Below are 27,948 nucleotides of genomic sequence, written 5' to 3'. Positions count from 1 at the left end.
AACATAATATCTAAATGTAGGTACCTAGCCTCGATGTCGACAGTCGAAATGTTTAAACTTTAGGTACAGGGTATACGTATATGTAAATATCATTAAAAACGAGAAAAAATACGAATTATTAAAATGTATAATAAGATAGTACGTACCTACATCTAGGTATCCGGACAATTTCCCCCCGATTGTTTTTGGCGTAGTAGGACATTTTCCCCTCAATATATTTTCGATGCGGACATTTTCCCCCCATTTTTTTTTTTAAGTTTATTATTAAATAATATAATATAATTTATTGTTTAATATGAAATTATTTTTTTTTTAATAAAATATTATTTTTATATTAAATAATAGTATTTCCTCCTTATTTAGGGAATGTACGCATAATGCTATAAAGAAAAACACAGGTAGAACAAATAATATAAGTGAAGGTTTCAATAATAAATTTAAAACTTTAGTAAGAACTCAGCATCCAAATATTTGGATGTTCATTGAAGCACTACGTATTATGAAAAAGGTAAAATTCGCGCAATCGTATTTTACCGGGTTGATATAAGTATATAATTGAAATAAAAGAATAAATATGTAGTACAATATATAATAGCCTATGGCCAATAGGTAGGTTAACCTACTAATATTTTACAGTGCAATCGCGTATTATATATCTATATAACTATGTATAATTACCATTTACCAATAAATTAGGCAAATGTATACAATATGAAAAGACAAAAAATAGTAACCATCTATCTACATATATGTAGATATATATCTGTAAATTAGGAATAAAATGTAATATTAAAACAGATCAGAAAACTTATAATAAAAAAAATATATCGAACAATTTGAATGCATTTTAACATTTTATAATTAATCTCAATTTAAACAAGGTTTGAAATAAATCAGAGAGAAAAGTTACTTCATAAATAGTATGTATTATTAAACTTTATCAAGTATTATGTACCTACATATACCTACTCTTTTAAAAAGTAAATATGATAATAATTTTATAATATTTGTGGAAAAATACAATACACACAATATTAGGATGTACTTAATATAGTAATTTTTATTATATTATCTGCATTTACTGATAACAATTATTCATCCTTCAAATTGACAGTATCTCTACCGCAAAAATATAGATAGAATGTCTGTGGTTCTAAGATATAAAAAAAAACACTGATATCTACCCACTCGATAACTTCTTATGTAAATATTAAAAAATTATTATTTTTTCAAAGTGTGAAAAACATATGAATACTTTTGTTGTATTGAATTTTCATTTTAAATCAAATTAATAAGTAAATATTGAAGTAAATAACTAGTAAGATTAAACTAAAGGTTTTATCTGCATGCAATTAAACAACATTCAAGGGCACAATAAGTAAATTGGTTACATTTTTTAAATTAAGTATATATCTTATAAGTAACAATACATTTTATAAGATTAAAGCATGCTTATATATGTAAATATATACCTAATATTGCAAAGTGGTCTTATCGGACAATACTGCTCAGGCATTATGATAGATACCGGCAACCATAGAAAAGAGATTAATAATAATATTGTATAATATGATCTAAGTGTAGACTATATATTTTAGAATTGATATGCAACCTGTGTGGTCGTACATTTTTATTCATACTAAATGGTAAGAAAATAATCATGGTATTTTTTTTAAAATTGTATTCAATTTTATGATTTACATTTTTAGGATAAAAAGATAAGCCATAAAATATATATTTATTGGTTACTACTATATACCTAGAATGTGTTTTTGAAACTATTCACAACTCGTTGAACTACCAACAAATTCTTTTAAAACTTTAATTCCTGCACAAGTGATGTTCAGCCGATACATATATGAATTGTAACTATTTTAATTTCACATAATACTTATATATAACCTATATATATAATTAGATAACTCATAGGTTCAGTTGAAATTTAAAAATGCCATGATAACAGGCTGTAAAAATGCTATTCGTTGTAAATCAAAAACAAACGGTCATGCCACATTTGTAGAGTGGTATTTTGACCAAAGACATCGATGGTGATATTATGTCGAGTTGTGTCCTAAATGGGATTTACATAGGCACAACGTGCCTTAGAGAAACCATTGAATGAACTAAAAAATATATAACTATAATCTTTATAAAAATAAATTTAAACATAAACATTTTAATTTCAAATAGCACATCAATTTTAATATTCTCCCATCATAAAGTAAAAAATATAAATTAGAGTTATAAATAATTTATAACCTTTAAGTACATCAAACTTTTTAAACTATTATATAAGATATAGGTAGTACTACAGATGGGGGGGGGGCAGACTATGCAACTGCTTCTCCTGTAGACTACCTAACCTGTATTAATAATTAATCCCTTGAAACCCGAATGGATCTTCGCAGGAAAAAATGTTTTGTGTCCGTATATAATATTGCCTACATTTAGCCCCCTTTTTGCAGCTATCAAAATGTGATAACATCATTTTCATTATAAATTATAATGTTATATTTTATTACAATAAGATTTAATGGTTTTATATATTGCTAAATTCAATTTCAGATAGTTAAATAAATTTAATAATACACAATTCGAAAAAAACACAATATTCACTTACTGTCGTCATTTAAAAGGTACCATTCAACAAGTAAGAAACTAATTTTGTTTTAACGCTATAAGAATGATCGTCATATGAATGAACATTTAAAACATCGTTTATATTATTTTTAGTGAAGAAACGTGTTTGTTTTTCAATTTTTTTTATTTTTATTTTTATTTTTTTATGTTAATTGTATTCATATCCTCAGTTTGCATAGGTTTTGATTCGTTTGTATGTGATTCACTAATTTTATTGCAATGTTTTGAAATATTTTTTAGCTGATAGAGAAAAATTGGCAGGTAGCTATATTATTTTATTTCATATAATTCTGTAGTACCATCTATACTGGTTCTTACAGGGGCGTGTTTAGAAATGTCTTAAGGGGGGGGGGCACAAACAAAAAGTTCAAATTTGCGTACATGGGGCGTAGAGTTATAAAATTTCTCATATAATAAAAATAAGTATAAAATACTGTGAATGAGGGAGGCACGGGCCCCATGTGCCCCTCCCTTAAATACGCCGCTGGGTTCCTATTCAAAGAGTATTAAATGACGTTCAAGATTCTGTGGAAGGAACAACATTGAAACGCTTATACTATGAGTGTTCAATTATGGGCCAAATAGTTAGTAAAATGTATTTATAATCCAATTTTGTATTTGAAATACTGGACAAGATGATTTTGCATTTAAAAAATAAAAATACAAAATATAGCCTAATTATAACATTTGTATTATATTTTCGCTTGAAGTATTCGCAACGAATTGTGTATTATTAAATGCATTTAACTATTTTAATTTTAATTTAGCAATATATAAAATCATTAAATCTAATATTATAATAAAATATTGTATTATAATTTATAATGAAGATGATGTTATCACATTTTGATAGCTGCAAAAAAGGGGCTAAATGTAGGCAATATTATATACGGACACAAAACATTTTTTCCTGCGAAGATCCATTCGTCTTGAAACTCGGTTCTCTAACCTAACCTCTAACTAAATATGTTTTTATTAAATAAGAAATTTGCTGTCGTAAATTAATATCAGTGAATGATGACACGTGTTTCCTACTCCCGCCTATACCAAGAGAGACTTGTGCCATCTGCTATGGCATGAGTATATCGCCAATGCGGTATAAGTCATAACCTCATAACTATCAATTTAAAATCCATAGATATTGTGTGCCTAATAATAAATGTTTTAGTATCTCACGGCTAATAATGTAAGACAAAAAAGAAAAAATCAAGAGAAGAATCTAACACTATATAGGGGACTTACCTAATATTGTGATACAATAAGCCCTACTATAAGGATAACGCGGCAAATAAAATGGTGAGATTCTAAATCTATATGGCGAGACCGCAGAAATAAATTTCAGGAAAATAGAATCGAAAAATACGAAACTGTTTTTTTTTTGAAAAAATGTTACAAAATTCTTTTTTTTATGGTAGCAACTATAGTATTTATACGGACGGCGTACATAAACACTGCGCCCTCTGGTTGTTTGCCTCTACTGTTTTCGGGTGTCGACGACTAAACCACGAACTGCTACACCACCGTCTTCCCAGTCGTGTCGCCGACACGTCTGCTTAATATATAAAGTTGATAAATATCCCCAGTATTCACGACATTGTGTCGGTATAACAAACAGTGTCGGATGTGGTGGCCATAGGCAGTACGGGTTGGATTAGCCAACGGCATCCACCGTGGTGCTGTCTACACCTCGTGCGGTGATTAAAAAAAACAATGATTCCTACCAAACAGCTGGTGTCTGTATGACTCTTAATTTAATGCAAACACAAAAGCTATAAATGGGAAGACAAAATTTCTTAGCAGAATAAAAAAAAATATGTAGTTGGGGTGTGAGTTGGAAATCAATCATCCATTAATAATCATCCCTATGAAATTTTTTTACTTACAAACTTTTCACGATTTTAATTCGGATTTATTTTTGTGATAATATGATGATTGGCTGCCGTTTAAAATATTGCACACACCATTTCAATCGACAAGATATTTCGTGAGCTTCTGACTAATGTAGTAAATTTTTTCCGATAACTTCCATACGATTCTATTACGTTGTTTCTGAAATAATTCAACATGGGTATAGATAGGTACCGTCAGTTTAGCAAATCTCAAATGAAATTCAAACACATAACGAATGAACCTCAAAATAGTATTTATTTCAAACACTCTTGACAATTATTACGAACATGATATTATAATGTATTATTACGATTACTTAAAATTGCGTTTCAGTTGTAGCAGCCCCAACTGATTGTTTTCAGTCGTTCAGTCTTTCTGAAATAATTCAACACATTAATTCGGTAAATGAGATATAAATACATAGAAGTGAATTACCTCGAAATAGCATTCAAAACGAAAAACAATCATTGGCGGATATCCGGGGGGGTTTTGCGGGCTTAGCCCCCCCCTGATAGCCTCAAAGCCCCCTCTAAAATGTTTGCCATATTATAAAAATATTGTACGGTTCGGTAAAAAATATTAAGAAACATTTTTTTAACTATATATTGTACATTTCAGTTAAAAATGTTGAGCGATCTTTTTCGGCTTTGCGAAGAATAAAGACTTGGGAGAGAAGTTCTATGTATCAAGAACGTTTTACAAATCTTTCTATTCTACATAATATAGAGAAAGATGTAACAAAAAATATGGATACTGAATGTATTTTAAATGAATTTTCTAAATCCTCATGGATGATGGTTTTGAAATAAAACATTTAAGACAAATACTTTATAGTACCTATTTATTTTCTACAGTACCTAAACTATATTATTATTTGTTATGTAAGATTATATTATTAAATTTTAAATATGAAAAAAATAATTAGACAGCCATTTTATTCAAAATATTTCGTTCAGTTGTTCAGTAAAATTATTTAAATGTAAAATTAAAATTTTTTTTTTTAATTATTAATGAGGGAGGGGGGGCTACGCCTAGAAAATGTATAAATCCAACTTTACTGCAATTTAACAATCAAGAAATCGATTGGAACAACAAAGACGATTCAGTAAAATAACCAGGCCTACACCTCAATGAAAAACTAAGGTGGAAAATACACATTAACTTAGGCTGCGAATACTGTACCTCCCCCCCCCCTCTCTATTAAATCATAGCTCTACTATACAAATGAAATGCTCTCTAAACACAGCAATTATAAGACCATTTATGGTAACCTAAGCATGTCCATTGAGCCTTAATGGCCTTTTAAAAACCTGAAGAACAATAGTATATACATTTATATAATTTATTATTGTTCTCAACTCTAATATATAAGTGATGCCAACAAACACATACTAAATTCAAAATTGAAAGGAAACATTGTGCTTATATGTTTTAAGTTGGTAATTTAATCAAGTACAATTTATAATAATTTTTGTTTTATGAAATGCCAATTTAACTACATGCAACATACATATATATTTATTGACCAATTGATTAGGAAAAATAATATTCTAATGGACAAAAAAAATTGGGCAAAATATAGAGATGAACTAGGTAATGCACTAACATGACACATTCCCTGTAACATATATGCATAGAGAGTTGCTGCAAGAGTTCTAAAGATTTTAGTTACACAAAGAAAATGAGTAACCTTACCTAGGTAATTGAAAAAAAAATGTTGAAACAATAACTTGCTCTGCTCTTTGCAGCAACACTCATAACAAGAGTAAAGTGGTTTTATTATTCAAAGACAAATATTATTTAAATTCTGTACCTGCCATGGACTATACAATATATTTCACTAGAAAGATAAAAGTTTTATTACAATACATTAATATTAATACAACAGAATACATTTAAAATGTTATTACTGCAATAGGGAAACAAAACACAAAATAATACTTAACAACATATATTTTTTTATGATTTGTTTTGCCCATACTTGTTTAAATAAATATGCTTAAAAAAATAAAGTAATACTACGGTTAAATTTCTATTTATTTTGATTTATAGTCAACATTTAGTATAAACTTAAAACATAAACTGTTTACATAAAATACAATTTGGAAGAAATAGGCTCAATATATTCAATCATAATATAAAATATATTTCAAGTATACTTTTTGTTTAACAGATCATAATAATCAATATAATATTTGATACATTATATAAACATTATTAAACATATATTTTGGTAAGGCCTCTTATTTTTTATAAAAAATACCAAAAACTATAAAACATTATAAAAACTTGAGTAAACTAAATCATTTAAATAATATACAATATAAAATAAATATAAGCCAAAACATAAAATTATAAATATAATTGAGAAGTAAAATATGTGATATAAATATATAATATATGTACACTGCAAGGTTTTACATACATACTGTGCATCATTTTAAAAAAACTAGTTGGATTATTATATTTTTGTAACTACATGTGAAATAATAGTTAAACTGATGAACGCAGTATCATTTTTGTCAGATGTAGAGCATACTAGAATGGTTTAAGTTGAATAATATTAATATGTGATTTCTTTACTTGTCTCATTTGTCTTACATATTATACAGTTTTTAAAATAAATGATTTGTATTAAAAATATTGTCATTGTTATTTTTATTTCTAACACAAAACACATTTAAATAAATAACATTGATAAAATTCAATCAAATAAAAAAATATATAGGCTAACAACAATTCATACTAAAGTTACAACCGATAAAATATACATATTTTTAGATAACATAATAATCAAGTGATACTAACTTATAACCGAAATATCTATAAAAATATACCTAATAAACTAGTTTTTGATTAAAGTTTTTTAAACATTTAAGTTCATAAAATTGCCTATATAAAACCCCTTAAATTATTTTAATATTTCATTTTCTTTGTAAAATTGTAGTATATAAATTGTTGTTAATTTTAAGTTGTACTGATATTTTATCTATTTATTTACAATAAAATAATATTTTTAATCAACAATTTTGACTATAATAATAAACAATAATTTCTGTTTTAAAACATTGGAAAAATTGCATCTCGTTTACTGAATTTATATATGTAAAATATTATGCTTACAATGAAAGTGATAAATTTTTATTATTAATTTAAATGAAAGAGTTTATAAATACAACTAGAAATCATCACTTAGTATATTAGGCTCAAAATAATTAACTTTGAATAGATTTAAAAAAAAAGTTATTATTTGGTTTACTAACAGTATTACTTCTAATTGTGATATGTACTAAGAGAGACGCCAAAGGAATATCTTCAGAATAGCCATTTTTTAGTGGAACGCTTCTATAACCTGACCTCAATGAAATTATCTGAAACAATAAATTATGTCTATATAAGTAATAAATTAATATTGAAAAACAAGATGTAAAGAAACATACCGAATAAGTTCCTTGTCCTATGAAATTCGAATCACCAAACATGTCTTCATCATTCACAACAAACCTAATAAATGCAACTGCAGGATTTGCAATTTCAAACTCAGAAGTTTCATTCCAAACTGGATTAAATCCATTATCAGCTATAAAAAAATAAAATTGTTACATGCATAATTCAGTCCTAACACAATAATAAACATACGTATTGTGCGTGTATTTAGTTTCAATCCTGAATCGTATTCAGCTCCATACACTTCAACAATAACGAATGGATTAGAAATTCCGTTGCGACCTGGTCTACCAACATGTCGACCAGCAATAATACAAACAGTTAGTGATAATGTCTCTTCCATCCAATTAGTCGAGAGTTTATCACTTTCATCTAACATATAATCTGGTTTTAAAACATATCCACAACCACCATTTAAACGAAATTTGGCTTGATTTAACTGCATTGCTTTATCTAAAACCCAAAAATGAAATTATTATAAAACTTAATTGCCAAAAAATAATAGAATTGTATACCTGGTGACTGGTAATTTAGAGCAGCCATTTGACATCCTGTATTCCATATAGCTATTGGTGAATAATTAGAGGAGTCAATACGTTGTCCTTTTGGAAACACTCTACTAAATTGAACTTGATGATAACGAAAGAAGAATACGCTTTCTTGATGACACATAAGTTTTTCCGCTTTATTTTCGGGAAACGAAGACATTTCATTGTGTACAAATCCACGTTCTCTTTGTGTTTCTAGACAAAAAGCCACTGATCGACAATAAATAATAAGATCAGATATTTCTTTGGCAATTTTCAACTGTCTTTCCATTTTTTTATTTTCAGTTTCCTTAATAAAAATAACAATAAATAGCATTAATATTAGATTAAAATTATATTATTTGCTTTTATTACTCTTGCACTGGCATTATGGGCAGTTTCAATAATAAGATTTCTCCATTCTTCTGCTTGTTCTCGTGACACTGCACCTACAACGAATGGGGTGCATGCATTAGAGGTTTGTATTTTGATCATCCACTCAAGTTTCAGTTGATTTAATTTGCCGATCTCGACTAAAGCACCAGTTAAGTCTAAACTTCCTTTTTGTGAATTCCCCAAAAACATAGATTCTGTTGACTAGAACATATTTAAATAAAAACAAATATAATATTATTAATATTATCAATTATTTAATTAGATCAGGGAAACATTTTTTGACATATGTTGACATATGTCTTATGATTTCATCTCACCTGATTTCTCAACTTTTTAAGTATAGAATAATATTATATAAATAAGCTTTATAAATTAACCATCTTAGGTTTATAATGCATATTCAATCAAATAAATCGAACATTTTGATTTATAAAATTATACTTAATATATTATATTATAACAAGTGTGACTCTTAATCACACTCATAATTTTCAAAAACATTAATTATACAATAGTTATTGACATGGTGAGACTGTTAGACACTCTGTATAATGTTGTAATTGTAATTATAATCAGTAATTGCTGAACATAAATATATGAACATAATACATAGTTAAAATAAACTGATATTTATTCTAGTTTGCTTAAGTCTTTATGCTTACCCCACTGTCAGATTTTTCTATGTGTGCCTCTTGTAATTCTTCTACGTGATTACTGGGAAACCAATGTTGCCGTTTTCCACCATAATCACCACGCCACCAACCACTGTCCTGTTTCACTACATTTGTAATTACAGCATGCTTGCAAAATGATAATTCATCATCTTGTCGGCTCTCATAATCAAATGTTGCTTTCACAGTAACCTATCAATCATAAAAAAATATTATTGTACATTTATTTTTTGATAAAAATACATAGGTATCTCATAATACCTAATACCTAATAAATACTTTTACAGTTATAATACTAATAGCATAGGTATAAAAATATATATTAATTTGAACACTTCAGAATTATTCCTTTAAATTTAAAATTATGTATATTTATTTGAGGAAAGAGTGGTTAATAAGTTAAAACTATTCGACTTTTTTTTTGTAATCTGAATAGCTTTTTATGGAAGAATTTAATCATTTCAAAATTATAAGCCAAATCGAAAATGAAAATAGTTAACTGTTTTGAATTTAACCAGTAAGTACTGATTTTCAAAACAAATACCAACAGTGGATAGACAAGTGGTTAATATTAGTTAATACAATTTACCCGAAAATTTCGATACCATCGAATAAGGAAAATATAAGCACCGAAATTTGTTGTTATTGTTTTAATTATTAAATTATATTCAATGTTATTCAGATGTTGTTTTACAAAGGTATTCTAAATAATTAATAAACCATTTTTAAAAATTTCTTTTACTGGAAGCAATAAAATAAATGATAATTTAAAAATCATTTATAGTTAAAACATACTAAAAATGATAATAACCCACCCAACTTCTAAGGTGGCCATTCTAATTAACAAAGTTAATTTTAGTTACCTTCTTTATGAAACTACTCGGATCCATATAACCAGGTGTACATGAAATTGAAGAATCATCAATATCCTGAAAACATAAAGAGTTAATTTACTTAATCACGCAAACAAAATAACTTAAATACAATTATTAAATATGCTATTGACATTTTACATGAATAAACTACTAGTATATGGTAAATATTATAATCAAAGAATATTTTATTTTTCAATGTTTAGGTAAGATAGAAACAAAATAAAAATCTTAAAGACCAATAATTATATTACAATATTATTGTTTCAAACTTTCATATTGACAAAATTAAATCATAACTGGTATGTAATCACTAATCACCAGGGCTAGGATTTGTATGCAATAAAAAATTGTAAAATATGCATTTTAATTTCTATCATAGATTTTATATTGACCGACATACTTTCATTAATTGTGTTTATCTTTCTCCGTCAAACTATTCAATCTTTAATTGCATAACCTATCACAGGATTGTATTTATAGAAATAAAATTTGTGTTTGACAAAATAACCAAGTTTTATACTTTAATCAGCAGAGCTAGAATTAAATACGAAATATACTATAAAACATGCATTTTTCGCCTTCTTATATAATCGAAATATGCAATAATATTAATTTTATTCAAAATATGCAAAAACATACAAAATAAAAACACCACCATTTATCTCATCATGAGGTGATTCGTGGACATTACTGACAAAATCAATAATTAGAAGTCGCAAAAAAAAACATGCTGTTGCGTACAAATCCTAGCCCTACTAATCACTACCTAATCATATTCATTTGGGGACAGATTTATAATCTATAAGTCATTTCAAGTAACTTCGACACTACAACGTCCTCTTAAATGTAAACATATTTCAGTCCATTTCATTCCGGCGTTGCATGCAATATAATATTATAAATAGACAATAGTATAAATTATTTTATCTAAAAATTTTAACTCAACATAGACTCTAAAAAGATTAAAAACTTCAAATTAGAGAGGTCATTTTAAGTTCGATGAACCTTCAATAAGGGTCGAATGTTTTAATATACCTATATACTTTTCGTAACAATACGTCATTAGAACTCTTTTTTTCGTTATTATTTAGTATCCCAGAAACCTGATCTTGGAATTTTTAAATTATGTTGCCTCAATAGGTGACGGGGTACAGAGATTTTGTTATTTATGCCTAAACCGGTTATGGTGGTAGCTTAACGTTTTCATCTCCCACGATGTATCTCCAGGAGGATGGCTGGATAATATTATGTGATTCACATATAATAACAAACATAATATAATGTCTGAGGGTGAAACCACAAGACGTCTAGGTATTTTTTTTTTTAATAATGATAGTTACAATAACCCGACACAAATACAAGTAGCTCATAAAAACTACAAGTCTACAAAGGATACAAGTCATATGCCAAAGATCGGAAAGGTGAGAAAAAAATTATATTATTATGAAATATAATTATTTTCTAAAGATGTAAAAAAGAAAAAATATAATGTTCTGTATAATATATAGTGTAAAAAATAAAGATTAATATTATTTTTTAGTGTGTTAAAACATGTTCACCGCTACACCTATAATTCTAATCTGGTGTAGTGGTGTCATACACGCCACGTATCTGCTAATAACATACGCAGGACGATAAAAAGATACGAAAAAAGCGGGAAACAAAAACCGACTGAAAAGTATTTATTGAACAGTGAATGGCCACGATAAAACATAAAGCAGTGCCCCTATAGCCGAATATTATTTATTGGCATATTTTAAATAATAATAATATGCACTAGTGAAAATCTTCGGCAGTAGACTGGGGCCCAACTCTTGAAATCATGATTAACTTTGTCGCGTGCGATATTATTTTTATCCCATGAAAATAAATGTTTATTATTCTTGAAGTATAGTAATAATTTATAGTACTTATGACTTAAGTCGAGTGGGTATTAACATATGAACTAGTAACAAAATTATATTGAAAACTGTATGAAATAACTATGATAGAAGATACTTTGGAAAATTAGTTGTATGTTTTAATTATTTTGTTGTATGTATTATCTTACATAACTATTCATTTGTATTTCACACGAATTAGCATAATATTTACTATTTAGTTCAATATTTAAATTCGTTAAAATCGCAAATTTGTTGGCAATTCAAAACCTGAAGTGGAAGAAAACGTTAAGTTTCAACATCATCCGATCGATTATTTGTAAAAAATTTTAGACTAATTAAGTAGATACTCCAACTAGGTATTTAATTGAAATATTATCATCATTTGTTGAAGTTAAAACTGATGGGTATCGGTGGTGAACGAGTTAATGTATTATTATAATATTTGAAAGCATCTTCAACAAATAATCATTATTTCTAGTTTTCCTTATTAAATATAATGTTTTCTATAAATTGTGAGAGGATTCACATTCACCATCCGCAAAGTCCAAATTATATAACAAGATTCACGAGATATAATTATAAAAAATACTTCATTGATAGGAATGTACGCCGTACGCGTTACCTAGTAGAGTACCCTTTTAAGGTTTTAATTAAATTCTTTTCTGAATATCAGTATAGTATTATACATTTCATCCTTAAAATTATGTACCTATTACCAGCTTTTTTATAAATTTAAATAAATAAAATATTTATACATATACTTACAAAATTTAAAAAAGTGTATTATTTAAGAACAGTTTTTGAAAAAATATACATACTGAGCACAAAAGTCAATAATTAATGATTATTTACTTTTAAAATGGATTATTTTGTTTTTTAAATAATGTATGATGTTAGATGCCCTATTTGGTAGAGATGATGTACCTGCCCACAATAAATAGTTAAAACACGTAAATCACTAAATAGTGAAACGAATAAAAGAATAGTTTAAATTATAATGAACATGTACATTTTGTCTATTTTTAAATATTTACATATATTGCTTTTTATTTATTTAATAATACATTTTTCAATTACTAAAAATTAATGTTTACTATAAGTAATTTAATTTTAGCAAACTATAGCCTACATAAATACATTTATTGATTATTCGATTCACTCATAATTTAAAAGATAAATAAGTGAAAAATAAATAAATTATATTTCGTGCTTTTTTTTAAAGTTAAATGTGTTGCATTAAATTTAAAAAAAAATTGAGATCAAAAGTACAGAAACTGTAAGTATCTGAAAATAATATTATTCTTAAATTCTTTTAAACCATATTGTTATTCCAACTAGGTATATTTATTGAAGAAATAAAGATAAAACTCGTTCTAATATTACTATATAGTATATATAGCATGTCATGTTTAGATGCAGTGGCAGTAATCCACTGGAAAACTAGATGTACCAGAGACCAGTATACAGAATAATACCTAAAAATATTCATGGCACGAGGGGGGATGCACAACATACCGAAATAATCAAGGTGTACTAAACTATACACTAAACTTTTTCCATTCGTGCACTTACTTGGGAAACTCGTTTCGATAACAGTATTTTTGTAATTTAACTAATTATCTTAAAAATGAATAAGCACTTTGTCTACACAACTTATAACAAACCAATAAATTGAGAAAATAGTCTTGAGACTAGATAATTCGTCCACCGTGATAATACACACATTTAAATAAACATCGCATCATTCACATCACATGAGAAACCCTAATGGAATATTTCTAGTGGCTCAGGACAACCAGGTATTCCGGGAGGTGGTGGCAGTGAAGAAGTCAAGGCTGAAGATTATAAAAGGGGGTTGATGACGAGCTACACGCATCAGTATAATTATTTCATTCAAACAGCAGGGTTCTGTCTGCGGTTACAACAATGAGAAAAATGGAGTTTGCGTTAAAGAATGTCGTACAGGTGAGAAACACGATCCATTAAATTATTTTTGTTACACCTTAGGGATGTTCATTTTTAAATTTGTTTACATGTTTACATCTACAGAATCTATCAACATTTAAAAATATTTCTAATATACCTACACAATATTTTATACATTTATAATTTCATCTGTATATCAAAAATAATATCATATACACCTAAATATTCCTATATTAATCTAATGCGTTTACTTTCGTCAACAATCGCACGAAAAATGTTCAGGTTACCGGCTGCCGTAGCACATTATTCCAGAGAGATTTACTAAAACAGACTGTCGAAAAGTTTATATTATTCTAAATCGAAATAATTTTTTAGCTTAGTTTCTCTCTATAATTTTTAATTACTGGCATACAGATGAAAATTAAGATTTTAAAAATACCATATTATTAAAGCAACAATGTTTTGCTATGCGTCGTGGGCGGTTGTAAAATATAACAGTTATCGTGCTAATTATAATCATGGTTGGGTTTAAGGATGCTTAATAATAGCACTGATTGTTTGAAAAAACATAATAAAATATAAAACAATTAAAAAAAAAAAAAATGATAAATGATAATTTGAAATTGTATATATTATAATATATTCTACATAGGCAAATAAACGTGTATAACTTAAATAATTTAAATCTATTTATGGATACGTATAACAAATAGACACTGTTTCAGGATATTTTTTATTCAATATAGTACCAATGTGGGTAGTTTTGTCATACTTTATTGTAATACATTTTTAATCAGTATATACTGTAAAAAATATTACTCGTCTATCTACTATAGGTAATAAACTTTAGAAGGTATTTCTCAAAGGTATATCCTCAAATATTATTTAAGTAAATTACATATAGCATAATACAGAAATACAGAAAAATTCCGGGAAAATATAAAATTATCTTGGTACAACAATAATAATTTGAATAGTGAAAACTTAATTCTTAATTCTAAATTGTTTCAGTAATTATTACGAATATAAGTGGTTAAATCAAATTGTATGATAATTAATATTCTATTATTCTACACTATCATAACTATGGAAATAATCGATTAATGATCATAGTAATAACTATTTTTAAATTTATATTTTGCCGCTAATTACAAGGGCACTTATTAATTTTGGATTCAAAACAAACATAACTTATCGAAGATATTATTTTTTTAATTCATGTACATGCATAAATTCTTAATATGACTTATTCATTATTTACTTATAAAAAATTATATACAAATTTAAATTGACCTTTCTCAACAATTTATAACACGATCTACCACTTGGTATCAAATTAACGACGGTAAAAGACTAACTATTTTAATATTTCACACGATAATATAATAACTACCTAATAAAAATAACACATTGAGACATGTTTTAATTAGGAATGTTAAGTAAATAGTAGGTGTTTACAAATTGTAATAATAAAGTAGGTAGACGCTTAATCCTACATCAATGTGCCATATACATATTGTACTGCAGTCAAAAATCAAATGTTAAAAATAATTATAATATCAAAAAGGATTATAAATACAGACTACCTGCCACATGAGGTAGTTGAATAACATAAAAAACCAATTCTATTGTTGAATGGTTATAATGCTTACAAATATTTTTTTTTTTAGATACCCGCCTTTTTTACTAGACAGGTGGTTTATAGCCATAGGAACGTAGGGTGCCCAGTGAACCATAAAAATATTTTGTTTCTAAAAGACAATAATTCTTAGTTCTTAGGACAACAGACGAAAACATAAGTAATATCAGTTGCATCATTTATTAAAGTTCATAACACAGATGAAAACTTATTATGAGTTAACCTATGAGAAGTACCTAGTCAATTTTCGCGAGTGAAGTATATTACGTAAATGATAAATAATTAAGTAAATGGTACCTAGGTATTATTGGTTATCAAACAGTCTTAAAATACACTGATTATGACTATTTCACAAAGATTTGATTAATATAATACCTATGTTCAGTACCTAACCTAACCTACCTATGTAGATTTGGGTGCAATAGTGAATAGGTATTTAAATCCGACACACGAATATTAAAGATACTAGACCTTCTCGACCGATCAAGTAATAACAAATTACTTTACTATTACTTCAAACAGTCAAACATAATGTATTACATTTTCCATTTTCGATTACAACTGTGGCATACGATAAGTAATACAAATTATAGAATATTATATACTAACAGTAGTTAACTTCAATGTTATTAATGGTCGTGGCACAGAAAAGCGAGAGAATAGATTCTAGGTATACATAGTTTAAAATTAATCAAAATATTTTTAAAATCTATTTTGTATAATGCATAATAATATGAGTATTTGTTAAAAGTATCAAATCCTTCTAAATAATATTTGTTTAATTATTTTAATTACATCAAAATAACTAATATCGTTATTCGTCATAAATAATAAACATACAATTTCGTAAACATTTGAACTTGAAATGATGTTAAAATATAAATGTTTTTTAAATATTTTTCAAATCAAACATATGAGAAACTTTAGTTTTACATTTTAAAACTTAAAGTATTAAAATTGAAAATTTTACTAATTTTCGTGATTTTGACACATTTTAACTTCAAACAATTATAAAAAAATATGATATTTTTTAAATATTTTTGAATCGATATAAGAACAACTGATGAAGAATCTTGAGTTAAAGTTTCAAAATTTTCAAAATTTAATTATTTTTTGAGTTGGTTCAACTTTGTTAAAAAATTTTATATTATTTTAAAATGTTAATTTTTGTGGGTTATACGATTTTGGAATTAAGTAGCCTCTACCATTTCGTAAACAATTATTATTATTGTTTTTTTTTTTGTTTTGGTAAAACAAATCTCAATATTTATCACTGTGAGTGATAATTATTGACTATGTGTTTTGTAAAGATTATATAATACAAATTTGATTTAAACTAATTCAAATTAGTGTAATTTTCAGATACTCGTCATTATTCTAATTATGGCTAAAGTAGAATCAACCAGAATATCAGGAATAAGAGGATTATCCAGAATACAAGAGGTAATAAATAAGTTAAATTTGCATTTTACTACTTATTAATACATGGACATGCGGTTAAATTACAGATTCCACAATACCGTTTTCACTATTATGTGCAAGATGATAAACCTGCAGTAGACTACAAACTACCACAAGAAGAAAACAAAAATGGAGAAAAAGTTGGATCATATTATAAAACTAATTCTAATGGAGATTTAGGGATTGTTAATTACCGTGTTGATAAATCTAATGGATTACAAACGGATGTAAATACCAAAAATGATGCTTCGCCATTCAAGATATCTTTAAACAATCCTGCATATGATACACAAACTGATGTTTCAAATGAATCAACTGTGTCTTCAGAAGCATCACCAATAGTTGTAGAACCCATAAATACACAAGAACCAATTTCATCGAAACCAATTGAGATGGATTCCAAAGATCAATATAATTCGGCAGAGAGCACTGAAAAAGCTACTAAACTAACTGAACATGTGGGCACAAACGAAACTGAAGATCGTAAAGATGACGTAAAAGACGAACAGGCAACGGATCAAGTATTAATCCAAGACGAGGAAATTACAACTAAACAAACAGAATTTACAATTCCTTTTAAAAAACCAAATCCAATAAATACAGATGATTTGATATATAATGACGATGAAGCTATGAAAAAAGATATTGTTAAAATGATACAAAATATCAATGGAGATCATGGGCAGTCTGATCCTCGGTTAAATTTTAATAGCGCATTATCTGATAAGCCACTTAAAGTAGTTGAAACTGATTCTATTGAAATGGAACGACAGGAAAGCCATCAACCAAGTCACGGATATTCAAAATTCAAAAACCAACAGTTATCAAACAAGCCATTGAGATTAATTGGATATAATCCATCAATTTTTGGATCATTATATGATACACAAGTTAGTTATAATGGGCCATCACAAATTCAACAGCCACCAAATATGTTTAATCAAGGTTATTCTGTGGGATTTGGAACACACGGAGATATTAAACAACAGGCATATGATAGTTCTGGAATTCACTATTCTCAACCAAGTTTAACCTCTCAACCAGGAAGTTACAAAGGAAGTCAGAAGTCTACTTTGCAAATACAAACACAACCACTCTATTATTACGATCCAAATTCAATGGTTATGTTACCAGTATATACCAATATGATCCAAAATGATTATTCCATAATAGAAAATAAGCCTCGACCAACTCAACAACAAGCAGATTCTGGTAAAAGTGGTTTTAATTTAATGCACATTTTAAGTGGAGGCAGTTTTTACAAGAGTTCAGAACAGGCAGAAAGTTCCCAACAAATGGCAGTAAAAGACTCAATAAAACCAGAATATAATAAATTCGAAAAATCAAAACCATTAGAAACACATGACAAATTCAAACTCTTAGAAACACATGACAAATCCAAACCATTAGAAGCACAAAACAAATCCAAACCATTAGGAGCACATGACAAATCCAAACCATTAGAAACACAAGACAAATTAAAACCACCACAAACTTTAATGTTTTATTTGAATCCAGGTGAACCACCAATAGATTTGAAATCACTAACATCAAGCCCAATGCACCTAACAATTGGTCAACAACCACAAGCTGACTGTAATGGTAAAATACTTAAGACACCAACAGTTAAATCAAATAAACCACTGCAACCTATACCACTTTGTTCAGATTGTGTGCCAGCTTTGGGATATTTGGGTTTACCTAATACTAAACCAGCTGCAGTACAACAAAAGAAATCAATCGCTGCACCTCAGGTGATGCCAATATGGAATGGGCAAACTGTTTCAAAATTAAACTACTTAATCCTGCCCACTCCAATTTCTAAGTAATAATATAAAATAATAACTTAATAGGTAATTAATTACTAAGTACTAACAAAAAATGTAAAAAATGACTGATTAACATTTTATAATTGTAATCTTATAATATATCTAAGTTTAATTTCATAAATAAATAATAATTTTTAAATATTGTTTTAACATATTATTATGTATATTATACTCACAGTTCCCATTCTTTGAACAATATCTTCATTTACAGGAAAACACAGCTTTATTTTTTTATATAAGTAGTTTTGTTCATAATATTTAATAAGTTCCACTAGGCTTTCAAACTGTTTTACACCAATAGTGTACAATCGCCCTTCAAGTTTAATGCGGCAGTGTTTAATCTTCTTTTCAGCTCTAAAATAAAAATATTTACAAATAATTTCTAATTGGTTTACGAAAAATACAGCAAATATTTTTTGTTAGTTTACCTAAATGAAATAGCATAAAGATGTTTGTCATTTTCACATGGTCGCACCAAAAATGCACCTTCATGTGGCACTCGTCGCAATAATGCCTCAGCTCGACTTCTACAAACATGAGGAAGATACCAATTCATCCCTTCATGTTTTAAAGGCTGAGGTACAGGTTCGTTCAAAATAATATAGCATTCCTAACAGTAAATTATTATTATTTTATGTAATGAATATATGATGTATTTAAATTTAAACTTGAACATGAAATTTTAAATTTATAGATATTTACTTGTATACGTAATGGATATGTACGATAATAAGTTATCAAACTATATAAACTGTCAAATGCAGCACCGTCAATCAAATAATACTTTATTTGTCCTCTGTCATGCTTTGAACGTATTCTGCAGTGGTTTACTTTACCTAGATGCCTATTGATTGATAAATAGATAAGTTGATGATTTATAGTTAAAGTAATGATATGTTCCATAAATTTACCAGAATGAAAGGGAATAATCACCAATGAATGTATCACTTTGTCTTACTAAAAATGTACCAGCTCCCAAATGCTGATATTGCTTCAATAGTTCTTCAGCTTCATTTCTACCACGAGCTAATTTTCCATGAAACCAGTATTCTCCAAAATGTAATTCATCATTAGGTATACCCTACAAAATTTATATATTTTAACTATGTGTTATTACAAACAAAATATTGTATCGTGCAAATAATTGTGTAGTATCTAAATTATAAATATAATGCAATTTAAGGATAACATGATAAGTAGAAACAAATTTATAAACTGAATAAATATTATTATAAAATGGGTATTTTAATACTAGAGCACTACCCTAATCTTAGTACTACTATATATTTTGTTATCCAACTGATAATAAGAAAGAATAATGAATATTACAAAATACATACATGGGTTTTTTTTTTAAATTATCACTAGTAAAGTCTAGTAACATGCAGTCCCTAAACTAATATTATTTGGTTTTATGTAATTTTGACTAAACAAAAGAAAAATTATTTAAGTGATAATATGTCATGTACTTAAATGTTGTGCGTTTAAAAATATTGTTAAAAACATAGTTTACCTAAAAAATATATTGAAGTTATGTAATATTATTATTTCAATATTTAATACAACAAAAACAATATACCGAACTGATAACATTGCATGGTAATCTATGATAATTTACTTGTTAACACGGTAAGAAACAAGCTTTTTTGTTCGATAAACAAATATTAATAAAATACAATTTTCATAGTTAGTGGTTACAAATACATTAAATTTGGATAATGAGTAAGATACAAAATAAATTTCAACAGATTTATACATAATAGTACACAATTCCAAATTCATGAAAATGATTTTGGGTTTAAATTTTAGTCTGAACCACAAAATATTTTTGTGAATTATTCTGACCATAAATAAATTATTGCATACTATTAAATGTAACTATAATATTTTATTATACTTCAATGTGCATGATATAATACTTATCTAATACATGTATTAAATTCAACTAACTTCTCTCAATCGATTTGCACTAGATATATCACTAGTTTCCAACTCTCCTCCATCTGCTTCATCTTCATTATCAATATCTGATTTACAGAGGTCTGTATAATAAAGTTTGTTACCAGAAAGTACAAAAAAATGAGGTCTCCATTCTTTTTCAAGCAAATCTTCAAGATAAAGTACTCCATTTTTTTTCGTGTTTCTTAAATCAGTGTCCTTAGCTAAAAGAAAAAGTTATGCAAATAAGCAAAAATATGAAACATAAAATATATAATATTTATACAATCATCATTATTTCTTATTGTGACAGCTTGGTCTCCATTAACTTTCTCTGGAAGTCTTTTATGTTTAATTATGAACTTATACATAAGTTGTTCAGGTGAAGGCATTTTAGTTTCATTCCGGTCAACTGGTTGTGTAAGTAACATATCCCCTAATATGTCAATCATAGTTGATGCCATATTTCGCTGTTGTGGTATTGAACAGTTGTCTTCTATTGACAAAATAACTGGATACCTAAAATTATAGCAATTAATTAATTGATTAATAAATGTCTATATAAATTTAAATTTTCCTTACGGCGAAGCAATAAAAGCATGTTCTTTAATCGTTTTTAGGACATCTAAAAATTTTATACGACTGGTTAATGTATGTCCATGATATATTATTGGCAATCCATCTGGTCCATCCCAACAATCTAATTCTATACAGCGACATCCCCAGCGTAAACACCTTACATATGCCTCAACTGAACTTTCACTAGATACTTGATCACCAGTTAAATAGCTGAAAAAAATTATTAACCATATTTTTAATAAGTAACATCAATATTTTACAAATGTTATAACTATTTTTACATTAAATAATTTATTTTTATGACTAATGCATATTAAAATATATGTTCTTATTAGTTTAAATAAGTATGTAAAATATTATAAATAAAATGAGATTGTTCACTTTATTTTATAGATCATAAAAATGTATTTAAAGTAAAAACATAAAGTTCATAATAACTAATAACTTATATTTAATTAATTTAATATCTAATTAAAAATATTTATTTATACATATTATATATAATACGTATCTATAGTAGAATTAGTATATATTCTATTCTATTAGATATTGTTAAGCTAATTTATATTAATTGTTAGCCCTTTGTTACGCATTTATAAACTTTAATATCTTGATAACATACAAATTATACTAACGTATTATGAGAAGATGCTATCCAATAATGCGAAAGAGGTTTTGTCATATCCTGAAATATATTGTCATAATATTGATCCCATATCTCATTTTGTTTTGAAAACAAATAATCCATAAACTAAAAAAAAAAATTCCATTATAATATTATTTTATAACATAAACAAATAAAAAATTATATTTAACTTGGAAGCTTAATCTGATATTTTATGAAGTCTTTTATCTTTTTTAAAGAACCATTTATCCTTTCTTAAACGTAAAAATAAGAACTAATTACTAAATAATTCTATACAATCATTTTATTCTAAATTTATTCTTCATTACGGTCATTAAAATGGCAGACCAGTATAATTTTATTTATTTATCTTACTTTAATAATATAATCTCAAAAAGTAAAATATAGAACCGATTTTAATTTATTCTACATTTATACGACGAGAAAAATGTTAGATGATTGGCCCTCTACAGTATTATTTTATAGAATCTCAATGATAAATTTATGTACATAATATTGTATTACTAACAGCAAAATACTAGATAAAAATGTATTTATTCTTCACAATATTTTAGTATATATAAAATCTATAATATCAAATATATTGTAAAATATCTGTATTTATGGCTAATTGTCGCAAAATAGTGAGAATTTATTGAACTTTATTATTCGATAATCAATACTACCTATTTTCAACTCAATCAAATATTCTAAAATCGAAAAATACTTTCTAAGTTCTTATATTATTAATTGATATTTTATTGATATATAGTACTTAACAATATTTACGGAATGAATGAGTTGAATAAAATATAAATGAATAATATAAGGGAATAGAATTCAAAGCTGAAAACGGACAACGGGTCAACGGAAACTGTTATCAGTAATCAGTAGTCGCCATATTTTGGTATACGAGTGGTAGATGATAATGCATGTTGATACCCAATGCAGTATCAGGTACTGGTGTCTGGTACTATGTTCACCGTTTACCGAGTTCGGTCGTTCGGTGTCGTCCAGAATATTAATACTTGGTATTGATTATTAGTTGACGCGGCTTTTGTCATTTAATTCGTTAAGCGTTTAATTGGTTTTTTTTTCGCTGTTAATCGAACAATTCGAAATGATTCGCTTCATTTTAATACAAAACAGAGCAGGAAAAACTAGACTAGCCAAATGGTATATGAACTTTGACGACGACGAGAAACAAAAGCTTATCGAAGAAGTGCACGCAGTTGTAACAGTCAGGGACGCCAAGCACACAAATTTCGTAGAATTCCGAAACTTCAAAATAATTTATCGAAGGTACGCCGGTCTATATTTTTGCATCTGCGTCGACGTGGGCGATAACAATCTGTGTTATCTGGAGGCCATACATAATTTTGTCGAAGTCCTCAACGAATATTTCCACAACGTCTGTGAACTAGATCTGGTGTTCAACTTCTACAAGGTATACACCGTGGTTGACGAAATGTTTTTGGCCGGAGAAATTCGGGAAACGAGTCAAACTAAAGTCTTAAAACAACTACTTATGTTGAGTTCATTAGAATAAGTTATTATGATGTTATGTCTTATAAGCAAATATTTTACATTACCAATACACTAAATACTATTTATAATTTATTATTACTCTATACCATAATGTATTCTTTTTTTATATATATAATATATACATACATAATAATATAATGCTATTTACGAGTAACGTGTAATTATATTATAATTAAAATAAATTACACCCAATTTATTTTCATCTCAAGACATATTTTATGTGTGATAAGAGATAGTATGATATCCTTAATTTTATCCGCCCCCTAGAGATAGTAGTCCTGCAATTAATATTGAATAAATGAATATTACAAGTTACAACTTACTATAGGAATCTCGAATACATTGTTATAGTGTTAATTACATTTTGTTATAAAATAAAATGGATAGCTACAAATTGTTGAAGTTTGGTGTAATTTTTACTGTTGGTGTTATCAAATTAAGTGTTTGGATAATTTATATGAAATAACTTACGTCAGTTGAGGTAAATTGTAGCTTATCGTTTAAATCTTTTCCACAATACTTGAAATATTCTTTCATGTGTTTAGCAACAACTTCTTCTTCGAGGCATAAGCTTTCTTGCTCAGCATTCAGAAACCTTGTAAGATTTTGAACGTTGAATGTGTCATCAGCTGAACAATACATTGAAAAACATTCATTGAAAATCTATGAAAATGCAAACAGGTATTAAATAATGACATAATTTTGCGGAAAATTTTTTCATAAATATAATTTTTACCCCTGAATTATAGATAAGTTTATTATAGAGAGTGACAAACTCATCAAAATTAAGCTCGTTGCGCTTCCTGGTATCAACTTCTTGAAACAACTCTCGTAGTTTACTGGTAGAAATTTTACAATGAACACGAGGAAAAAAAGATTTTATATCTTTCAATGTCACTCTATAAAATATAAGTAATTGTAATTATTTTATTTATAACTCAAACTAGATTAATTTCTATAATTGGGTATTATAAGAATTTTTTAATTAAATGAAACATTTTGTTTTAAGTGATTGATTTATTTTTGTACTAACGTTTCCCTTGAATTTTCCATAGTATAAAATTCTTTTCGCAGCCATCTTTCAACTTGTAATGGATATGGAGCACAAACAGTATCGTTTACAAGATGATATAAACCTTTGATCCATAGTTCACACTCTTGTTCGGATAATGCTATAATACAGGTAATTATAATCAGATATGAACACAGGTAAAATATCAATAAAAATAATAAATATAGCACACTTAGTTATACCACAAAATTTATATTTGGAGTTTTGGTCTTATTATGATCAATTATTATAAAGCACTATAGCTAGCCTAAACACAAATTTTAACTACTTACTTAAATTACCAATTCATTTATCAACAATTATTATTATTTGACATGTATTTTATTAAATTTTACCGGCTTAGAACCTAACTTTCAAAAATATCTTGATATTTATTATTTAAGAGTCTAGCACCGAACATGAAAAGAGTAAAATAAATATTGAACTCAATAAAAATATATTCGATTTTAGATTCAAAGCAGAACAATGAATGTGTTAAAAAAAATATGCACAACTTTTTACGGTAAGAAATTACCTGATCTTTAACATTTATAGAAGTTAGTGCTAAGAAAATCTTATTTGGAATTATGAGGGTCAAAACTAGAAAATTATCAGTACTCTTCAAAATTAATGAGAGAAAACAGATAAACTAGTTATTACAAAATAATAACCATTATTGTCAACTCATAAGAGAAACAAAATTGCCTTTAAAAACCAAAACACCTTTTTACCAAATTCTCATATAACATTTATGTATAATAAATAAACTATTATGTTAATTTTAATAGATTTTATAATTTTTAATTAAATTATATAAATAGAAACTCTAATTTACTTGTAATGGTACTGCACAGTCACAATATTTATTTTTGTTACATGAAGCTAAAATATCATTAAAAAAGTTAATATTATTATTAATATCTTCAATATTTTTAGGATTTCACAAATAAAAAAATGTATATAGAACAACTGATTTCTATATATTATATTATTTTTTCCAATATTGTCAACTTAATAACAAATAAATAAAAAATAAGTACCTAGGTATACAGTTTTCATCTAAAAGGGAAAATGTTTTTAAATATTTTTAATCGTTGTATTTGAATATAAGAGCTAAAAATTTGCAACAATTTTGAGAATGAAATAAATAACTTTAATGATTTTCTTATTTTATTTTATAACTTTAGTTAGTTATAAGTTACTTAGGTATATAACTATGTATTTCATTGTTATTAGTAAATATTGATAGAATTTGTATAATCAAAATAATAAAGAAAATATTTTAAATTATCATAATATTGTCAGTGCTGTACCAAGGGGAAGGCAAATAGAGCACACGCCCAAAGCCTCCCGCCTCCAAGGACCTCGCACATATTATACAATAAAATAATATATTGTGTAAATAAAATATTTCCAAACATTTTAGCATATAATATTGTTAAGTCCAGGGCCTGGCAAAAAACCTGGGAATGGCACTGAATATTGTTATCATTATAAATTAAAATAACAAAATGAAATCGTTTGTAAAACAAATGTGAACAATGATAGTATTTAATACGTAGCCCGAAGTAGGTACTTTTTTTTATAGAACTTCTCCAAAAGTTTAAATAATAGCGTAAGCAAGCATACCAACTATAGACAGAGTTTTCAACTTGAACTCATTGCCATAAAATATGACAAAACATTTGGTCGCTTCAAATTTCTTCAATTCATCAGGCCATCTATCAAATTCTTTACTATTTCTACCACAGCGTACTTCTTTGGCATCTTTGAGGTCCACTAAAAAAAAAAACAATCAATTACACATAAAATGTTCATTGCACAGGTAATGATGAAATATATAATCATTTATAGTCGTATAGACGGAACTAAAATATATAACAATTACAAGAGCCATCAAAGGTTTTATTATTGCTACTGCTTGTCCTTGACCATAGAATCTGTCGTGTTTCCTTGCGTAGCTTTAGTGTTCGTTTCTCAGGCCGCTTCTTCAAATAAAATCGTGTGACGATTGTGCCTCGTTCTAAGATGTTCAGAATCTGATCAAGTTCCGAGATGAACACATTTGGTGTCAGTAATGAGCCGCAAGCCATTTTTGAGATATTAGTTCACTGTTTATTCTGCATGAAAACATTAAACAAGTCGGTTTTTAAAAACAAAAAAAATGATTTGAACATCCGGATAAAGTGTTGTCTTTCCACTCTTCAGATCGTGTTATCAACACTATTATGATCCACTTTATTTTCATGAATGAATGATAAATATTACTATATTAGAAAACAAACGCTTATCAATGATTACAAAAATGGATATCAAATAAGCTGATGGCCAAGTGGGTAATGCTCTGACGATCAACAGCAGCTGTAGACTGTAATTCTATGGTGCATATATATATAGTATATATACTATATAGTGCTACAACAGGTAGGTGCCGTGTGGATCACTAATAATTCGCTTTAAATTATTATTGTAATAATGTAATGGAATATGGATCGGTTATATTTGACTTCAATGACATTATATCAATGTGTATTTGTATACGAAAAACGTTACTGAGTGAAGGCTATCAGTCATCCTATATTAGAAAGTATATTTCCAGTAATTTAATTTACTAGTAATACAATTGTGTGTTAAATTAATTTTAATCAAAAAAATTTCATTTTGAATGTCATCGTGTGTATAAAATATAATATTTAATTTAAAATTTTAATTAGGTTCTCGCAAATAGTATTTTCAAATTGCAATGAAATAACTACAATATTAATTTTTCAATAAAATATCAAATTATATCAAACAAAAAAAAAAATTTAGAAGACCGTTTGGGTGAATGATTTGTTAAGCCATTTGAGGTTTCCGATTGGATGAGTGTTTATTCATCAAAAATACCTTTTGGGCGAATAAATAAGAATTCCATCACCAGAAACCCTCCAAGGAGGAGGAGGTTAAAAAGAAAATGGCAAAGAGACGCTCTTGCTTAATAAAAAAAAAAAAAATGGACAAATTGTATAGATTTTAAATATGCC

The 27,948-nt window shown here is 27.1% G+C and overlaps 3 protein-coding genes across 4 annotated transcripts; 2 read left to right on the top strand and 1 right to left on the bottom strand.

The window, feature by feature from the left end:
- Nucleotides 1–6,026: 6,026 nt before the first annotated feature.
- On the bottom strand, nucleotides 6,027–27,187 carry LOC107170753 (1-phosphatidylinositol 4,5-bisphosphate phosphodiesterase gamma-1-like). 2 transcript variants are annotated; one of them, XM_089228242.1, is made up of 20 exons: nucleotides 26,814–27,187; nucleotides 26,555–26,704; nucleotides 24,908–25,046; nucleotides 24,611–24,773; nucleotides 24,346–24,537; nucleotides 22,337–22,452; nucleotides 21,705–21,911; nucleotides 21,409–21,641; nucleotides 21,135–21,346; nucleotides 20,096–20,265; nucleotides 19,887–20,028; nucleotides 19,613–19,794; nucleotides 19,361–19,538; nucleotides 10,435–10,500; nucleotides 9,563–9,763; nucleotides 8,880–9,101; nucleotides 8,493–8,814; nucleotides 8,170–8,430; nucleotides 7,971–8,110; nucleotides 6,027–7,901 (listed from the first exon to the last, which is right to left on the bottom strand). In XM_089228242.1, exons 1-20 carry the CDS (start codon nucleotides 27,016–27,018, stop codon nucleotides 7,746–7,748), a joined length of 3,657 nt encoding a protein of 1,218 aa, XP_089084368.1. In that variant the 5' UTR covers nucleotides 27,019–27,187; the 3' UTR covers nucleotides 6,027–7,745. The 2 variants fall into 2 exon arrangements, with proteins under 2 accessions (XP_089084368.1, XP_089084369.1); XM_089228243.1 differs by having other exon boundaries at nucleotides 26,795–26,954.
- On the top strand, nucleotides 14,133–19,323 carry LOC107163692 (uncharacterized). The gene is made up of 3 exons (XM_089228244.1): nucleotides 14,133–14,294; nucleotides 17,257–17,337; nucleotides 17,403–19,323. Exons 1-3 carry the CDS (start codon nucleotides 14,256–14,258, stop codon nucleotides 19,182–19,184), a joined length of 1,902 nt encoding a protein of 633 aa, XP_089084370.1. The 5' UTR covers nucleotides 14,133–14,255; the 3' UTR covers nucleotides 19,185–19,323.
- Nucleotides 23,280–24,268, top strand: LOC107170752 (adaptor protein complex 2, sigma subunit). The gene has a single exon (XM_015520943.2). It carries the CDS (start codon nucleotides 23,447–23,449, stop codon nucleotides 23,873–23,875), a length of 429 nt encoding a protein of 142 aa, XP_015376429.1. The 5' UTR covers nucleotides 23,280–23,446; the 3' UTR covers nucleotides 23,876–24,268.
- Nucleotides 27,188–27,948: the final 761 nt, after the last annotated feature.

Source organism: Diuraphis noxia, unplaced genomic scaffold (genome assembly GCF_037042655.1).
Source record: "Diuraphis noxia isolate RWA-SAM2 unplaced genomic scaffold, SU_Dnox_SAM2 contig0005, whole genome shotgun sequence".
Classification (NCBI taxonomy): Eukaryota; Metazoa; Arthropoda; class Insecta; order Hemiptera; family Aphididae; genus Diuraphis; species Diuraphis noxia.
This window is presented reverse-complemented; position numbering and strand designations above follow the sequence as displayed.